We start from the raw sequence: 6,343 nt of genomic DNA on the forward strand, positions 1-6,343 counted from the left end.
CTGACACATGTATAGCAAGACAGCTCCTCCCGCTAGTACGTACGATGAGCCAGGCAAGCCCTATGCGCTGTTGACCGAGGCAGTTGGGTGCACGTCGGGACCTGGCTCATTTGAATGCCTGCAGCAAGTCCCGTTCGAGGTATGACTCGTGCCATGGGAAATCTACTGAGGAAAATCTGACAAAAGCATTATAGACTTTGCTCAACGCCTCGAACACTCTGATAGGTCAACGTCTTAATGGACAGCTGTGGCAGCCTGCAGTGGGCCCTCCGGGGAGCTTCATTTCAGCACGCCCTTCCGTACAGATCGCGAGTGGCAACTTCCTGCACGTACCTATTTTGGCGGGTACAAACGTAAGCATGTCATTCCCTAGCAAAAACAAACTCAATAACACTCTTCACGTAGCTCAACGAAGGCACTATCTTCAGCGAATCCCTCCTGGGCCTCTCCATTCCACCATCCGAGGAGGACGCTGCATTCGACACCTTCGTGCGCAACCTACTCATCGACCCGTCAAAAGTGACAAACAGCACTTTCGATGTGCTACATACGCTCTACCCCGCGAACGACTCCTCGCTCGGCGGCGCTTTCAACACGGGTGACAGCCTCTTTGACCGCGGCGAAGCATGGTACAGCGATAACATGTACCTCTCGGCGCGTCGGCTTCTGTTCGAGAAGGCCGCGCCCTTCCAGCCGCTCTTCGCGTACTTCTTCACGGAGTTCATCCCCGGAAACAACCGCACGCTCGGAGGTAGGCCCACATATCATCATGGGTGCGCAACAGACGTCTGAGTGTACGAGTACAGTGTTCCACAGCTCCGAGCTGGCGCTCCTCTTCGGTCCGGTGCCCGATGCCATAGAGGACGACTTTGCGAATCAGATGACGGATTTCTACATCAACTTCGTGAATGACCTCAGCCCGGGCGGTGCGCGACCCTCTGTCGCTGCCTCTCGGCCTGCTCACTGACCACTCGCTACCTTCTAGCCCCGTGGCCGAAATACACTCTGGAGACCAAGCAAGTCCTGCAGCTCCAGCGCGACAATATCACAGTTATCCCGGACGGTGCGCGGCAGTGCGTGTTCTGTTTGTTTAGGAGGCTGACTCCTCGGCAGATTTCCTGATCAGCAAGACAAACTTTGACGACTCGCCCGCTGTACTCGCACAGATGCAGAAATGATGATGCAGAGGTATTTGTCATGCTGTATGCGCGAACGGTACTAGGAAGAAAAAGAAAAAGACTTTGTTGGTGCCAGTGGTTACATATGCAACAAGTACTTGATCGTGAGGGAAAATAGTATCGATATCGGAGGAGAGATACAGACAGGGACGAATGCTTGTGACGGAGTCGAGATGGGAGGGTGTCAGGCTTGTACACGGACGCAGGCGGATGCTCGTTGAAGACGCGACAAAACTCCGCCCCGCGATCACGACGCTCAACCGATCATGTTATGTAATCTCCGCTGTCAAGAATAAACGGTCTGTTCACGCCGAAGCAAAAAGCCAAGGCGTGATATGTTCAACTCTCCATCCTCCTCAATGCACACGCTCTTCCGAGACTCTCAGTTAAACGCGAGCATGGCCAACTCATCCAGCTCTCACAGACCGCATTCATCGAGAAAGTACTTATGCAAATTCATTTCTGTGCGTAGACTCGGAGTGTCGCTTAATGAGACGCCTGTTCTCCCATTGAGCTGACTCTCATGACCTGTAGACGTAATAGAGTTGGCCCTCTTATGGCTTAGGCCCAACCGCCTAGTCAAGAGAAGCTTATGGTCGGCCGCAGGGCCGGGTATATGAACCATGCATGTTTCTGTCGCGATAGAGCTCATCGCAGACCATTCACTGTCGCAAAACTACCAATGTTGGCCTGTGTCTTGCTGGGTCTTGCGCTTGCGGTGCTACTCGCGACCGTTTTGGCTACTGCGACGCCGAACGCTTCGCTGGTCGTGAAAGTCTCCTCTGGAACATTCCGGGGATCCACTGCAGGCTCTCCCAATAATACTGACAAATGGCTCGGCATTCCCTTCGCCCAGCCACCGGTCGGGAACCTGCGCTTCAAGAGTCCTGTTGCCCTTACGAAGCCCTCGCACTCGATACAAGATGCTAGCCAGTTTGGTAATGCGTGCCCGCAAGTACCATCAGACACCTTAGGTGCTCCGCTCGGCGAGGATTGCCTGTTTCTCAATGTACGTTTCCGCTGTATACATCCCAACATCACTTGACATTTTGGCAGGTGTGGAGGCCGGCAGGGACGAAAGCTGATGCGAAGCTGCCTGTACTTGTCTGGTTCTACGTAAGCCTCTTCCTTACTGAGGTTCACATCCATTCTCAGATTGTGTGCATTTAGGGTGGAGCATTTATGAACGGGTAGGCGCCCTTTCATAAGCCGAGGGGTGGCAACTGACCTTGTGCTAGAGCTGCCTCCAACCCTTCATACGACCCAACGCGTAAGCAGCTGCGTCCATCTATCTCGTTCCTCCTTTGACGCTCGCGGTAGGCATCATTAACCGCAGTACTAACATCTCAAAACCAATCGTCTTCGTCTCAGTGTAAGTGCGGACGTTGTGACAGTATTCTATGCTCGCTGAGTTTTCGCCATCAGCAACTATCGAGTCAATACATTCGGTTTTGTCAGTCGCCTTTTTTTCCTATGCCGGGTCATATCGTGCTGAGCTCTAATATTGCTCCAGCTGGCTAGCTCTTACGTACCTATAGAGGACTTGAACGTCGGGTTGCAGGACCAGCGACTAGCCCTCACTTTCTTACAAGACAATGTCGCAGCTTTCGGTGGTGATCCGAACAAAGTGACAATCTGGGGTCAATCCGCCGGAGCTGGGAGTGCAGAGGCGCAGATCCTCTTCCCTGCCAAGGAATCACATTTTAGAGCTGCGATTTTTGACTCGTCTACCGGACCTTTGTCAGTCATGTTTTCCTTCGAGCGGTGAGATTTGGGTTGACACGCGCATATAGCAAGACAGCTCCTCCCGCCAGTACGTACGATGAACCAGGCAAGCCCTATGCGCTGTTGACGGAAGCAGTTGGGTGCACGTCGGGACCTGGCTCATTTGAATGCCTGCAGCAAGTCCCATTCGAGGTATGACCTGTGACGCTGGAAATCTACTGAGAAAAGTCTGATTGGAACATTACAGACTTTGCTCAACGCCACGAACATTCTAACAAATCAAGTCCTTAATGGACAGCTGTGGCAGCCTGCGGTAGGCCCTCCGGGGAGCTTCATTTCAACACGCCCTTCTGTACAGATCGCAAGCGGCAACTTTCTGCACGTCCCCATTCTGGCGGGCACTAACGTAAGCATGCCATTTCTTGACACAATGTATGCACTAAAGCTATCCGCGTAGCTTAACGAAGGCGCGACCTACAGCGAGTCCCTCCTCGGTCTCTCCGTGCCGCCGTCGGAAGAGAATGCTGTGTTTGACGCCTTCGTGCGCAATCTGCTCATCGACCCGTCGACGGTGACAAACAGCACTTTCGATACGCTACACACGCTCTATCCCGCCAACGACTCCTCGCTCGGTGGCGCGTACAACACGGGTGATAGCCTCTTTGACCGCGCCGAGGCGTGGTACAGCGATAACATGTACCTCTCGGCGCGTCGGCTCCTGTTCGAGAAGGCTGCACCCCTCCAGCCGCTCTTCGCGTACTTCTTCACGGAGTTCATCCCCGGTAACAACCTCACGCTCGGAGGTAAGCCCACCTGCTATCTTACTGCGAATGAGTGACAGACGTCTGAATATACGGTTACAGTGTTCCATAGCTCCGAGCTGGCGCTCCTCTTCGGACCCGTGCCCAATCCCATAGAGGACGACTTTGCGAATCAGATGACGGATTTCTACATCAACTTCGTGAATGACCTCAGCCCGGGTGGTGCGTGATCTACTGTCGCTGCCTCTCGGCCCGCCCATTGACCGCTCGCTACCCTCTAGCTCCGTGGCCGCAATACACTCTGGAGACCAAGCAAGTCTTGCAGCTCCAGCGCGATAATATCACTGTCATACCGGACGGTACGTCCCAGTTTGTATCCTATCAGTTTACGAGGCTAATTGCCCGGCAGACTTCCTGATCAGCAAGACAAACTTTCAAGACTCACCGGCTGTACTCGCACAGATGCAGAAATGATAATGCTGTACGCGCGGACGGTTTGCAAGCAGAGGAAGAAAACAGACCATATTGACGACTTCATGTGCAACAAATCTTTGAGGCTATTCAACCTAATACAGAGCAGCAATTACAGCATTGAACCTTCCGCAGTTAAGCAGAAGCCGCACGCTAAAAAGACAGAAGAGCAACAGGGTGTGCACTAGGTTCGTGATATCGTAGAACGATTCGTCCTTTTGTCATGTGATCGCTAGGAACCTTATCGGGGCGAGATACAGCCGATGACGAGACCAAAGTTGAATGCTTGCGACAATATCAAGTTTGCACACACGTGTGGTTACAGGCCAATGGGGTTGTATTGTGCAATTTGCTGAGGATACTGGCCGCAATGAGCGAGGTTGTCTAACGAAATGCCGCGAGAGGATAATGTAGAAGACGCGATCAAACTCCGCCTGCGAGAAACGCGATGCGATTGGTCCCGCTTCCACGACGCTATAACCGATCACATTAATTTCTTCTGTCAACTTCCCTGCAGGAAAGAATGGTCTGCCTACACCGCAACAGAAAGCCAACGAATGGTAATGACTATCTGCTGTTCGTCCCACTTCTTTATTCTATCTAATGCTCAAGTTTTTCCGAGGTTCTCATGATCTAGGCACGTGCATAGCCAGATTATCCTGCTCTCACAGACCGCATCCATCGAGAACGTACGTAGGTTTATTTTTGTGCGTAGGCTCGGAGTGTCGCCTAATGCGATAGTCGTTCTCCCATTCAGCTGACTCTCATGACTTGTAGACGTAATTGAACCAGCCCCCTTATGGCTTCAGACCCAGACGTCTGGTGAAGAGAAGCCTGTGGTCGGCCATACGTTTTAGCAGAGGGCCTACTATATGAACCCATGCACGTCTCTGCAGCGATAGGACTCTATTGCTCGTCGCGGACCGTTCATTGTCGCGAACTTGAAGCTACCAATGCTGGCCCTTGTCCTGTTTGGTCTCGTACTCGCGGCGCTGCCCACGGTCGCCGTCGCTACTGCGACGCCGGACGCGTCACTGGTCGTGAAAGTCTCCTCTGGAACATTCCAAGGGTCCACTGCAAGCTCTCCCAATAATACTGACCAATGGCTCGGCATTCCCTTCGCCCAGCCACCGGTCGGTAACCTGCGCTTCAAGAGTCCTGTTGCCCTTACGAAGCCCTCGCACTCGGTGCAAGATGCTAGCCAGTTTGGTAATGCGTGCCCGCAAGTACCATCAGACACCTTAGGTGCTCCGCTCGGCGAGGATTGCCTGTTTCTCAATGTACGTTTCCGCTGTATACATCCCAACATCACTCGACCTTTTGGCAGGTGTGGAGGCCGGCAGGGACGAAAGCTGATGCGAAGCTGCCTGTACTTGTCTGGTTCTACGTAAGCCTCTTTTACTGAGGTTCGACGTTCAACATCCATTTTCAGGCTGCATGCATTTAGGGCGGCGCATTTATGAACGGGTAGGAGCCTTATTAATAAGCAGAAAGATGGCAGCTGACCGTGTTTCCAGAGCCGCCTCCAACCCTTCGTATGACCCAACGCGTAAGCAGTCGCGTCCATAATTCGCTCCTCCTTTGACGCTCGCGGTAGGCATCGTTAATCGCAGTGCTAACATCTCTAAACCAATCGTCTTCGTCTCGATGTAAGTACAGACGCCATCTCATCGTTCCATCTCGGCTCACTGAATTGACACCATCAGCAACTATCGAGTCAACACCTTCGGTTTCGTCAGTCGTCCTTTCTTTCATATAAGCTAATATTGTGCTGAGCATTGTTGCAGCTGGCCAGCTCTCATGTACCCATAGAGGACTTGGACGCTGGATTGCAGGACCAGCGACTAGCCCTCGCTTTCTTACAAGACAACGTCGCAGCTTTCGGTGGTGATCCGAACAAAGTGACAATCTGGGGTCAATCTGCCGGAGCCGGTAGTGCAGAGGCACAAATCGTTTTCCCTGCCAAGCAATCACACTTCCGGGCTGCGATCTTTGACTCGTCTACCGGACCTTTGTCAGTCATGTCTTCCTTCAAGCGCTGGGATGTGGATTGACACACGTATAGCAAGACAGCTCCTCCCGCTAGTACGTACGATGAGCCAGGCAAGCCCTATGCGCTGTTGACCGAGGCGGTTGGGTGCACGTCGGGACCTGGCTCATTTGAATGCCTGCAGCAAGTCCCGTTCGAGGTATGATATATCATGCCAT

The 6,343-nt window shown here is 52.8% G+C and overlaps 2 protein-coding genes across 2 annotated transcripts in view; both read left to right on the forward strand.

The window, feature by feature from the left end:
* Positions 1 to 7: 7 nt before the first annotated feature.
* On the forward strand, positions 8 to 1,178 carry PHACADRAFT_190673 (uncharacterized protein; the record flags this gene model as incomplete). The annotated part of the gene is made up of 6 exons (XM_007390853.1): positions 8 to 139; positions 195 to 353; positions 406 to 751; positions 807 to 926; positions 986 to 1,063; positions 1,114 to 1,178. 6 exons carry the CDS (start codon positions 8 to 10, stop codon positions 1,176 to 1,178), a joined length of 900 nt encoding a protein of 299 aa, XP_007390915.1.
* A 669-nt stretch (positions 1,179 to 1,847) lies between these two features.
* Positions 1,848 to 6,343, forward strand: part of PHACADRAFT_248163 (uncharacterized protein) — a 9,001-nt gene continuing 4,505 nt past the window's right edge. The window contains exons 1-22 of the mRNA XM_007390854.1: positions 1,848 to 2,187; positions 2,235 to 2,294; positions 2,349 to 2,368; positions 2,417 to 2,448; positions 2,499 to 2,550; positions 2,604 to 2,631; positions 2,692 to 2,918; positions 2,972 to 3,095; positions 3,151 to 3,309; positions 3,361 to 3,706; positions 3,767 to 3,886; positions 3,946 to 4,023; positions 4,074 to 4,323; positions 4,372 to 4,824; positions 4,913 to 5,415; positions 5,463 to 5,522; positions 5,583 to 5,602; positions 5,653 to 5,684; positions 5,733 to 5,784; positions 5,842 to 5,869; positions 5,923 to 6,149; positions 6,201 to 6,324. Coding sequence (XP_007390916.1) covers positions 5,089 to 5,415; positions 5,463 to 5,522; positions 5,583 to 5,602; positions 5,653 to 5,684; positions 5,733 to 5,784; positions 5,842 to 5,869; positions 5,923 to 6,149; positions 6,201 to 6,324 — 870 coding nt within the window. The 5' untranslated portion in view covers positions 1,848 to 2,187; positions 2,235 to 2,294; positions 2,349 to 2,368; ... (10 more) ...; positions 4,372 to 4,824; positions 4,913 to 5,088. The remainder of the gene's footprint in view (positions 2,188 to 2,234; positions 2,295 to 2,348; positions 2,369 to 2,416; positions 2,449 to 2,498; positions 2,551 to 2,603; positions 2,632 to 2,691; positions 2,919 to 2,971; positions 3,096 to 3,150; positions 3,310 to 3,360; positions 3,707 to 3,766; positions 3,887 to 3,945; positions 4,024 to 4,073; positions 4,324 to 4,371; positions 4,825 to 4,912; positions 5,416 to 5,462; positions 5,523 to 5,582; positions 5,603 to 5,652; positions 5,685 to 5,732; positions 5,785 to 5,841; positions 5,870 to 5,922; positions 6,150 to 6,200; positions 6,325 to 6,343) is intronic.

The sequence above is a fragment of the Phanerochaete carnosa genome (assembly GCF_000300595.1).
Source record: "Phanerochaete carnosa HHB-10118-sp unplaced genomic scaffold PHACAscaffold_1, whole genome shotgun sequence".
In the NCBI taxonomy this organism is placed as follows: Eukaryota; Fungi; Basidiomycota; class Agaricomycetes; order Polyporales; family Phanerochaetaceae; genus Phanerochaete; species Phanerochaete carnosa.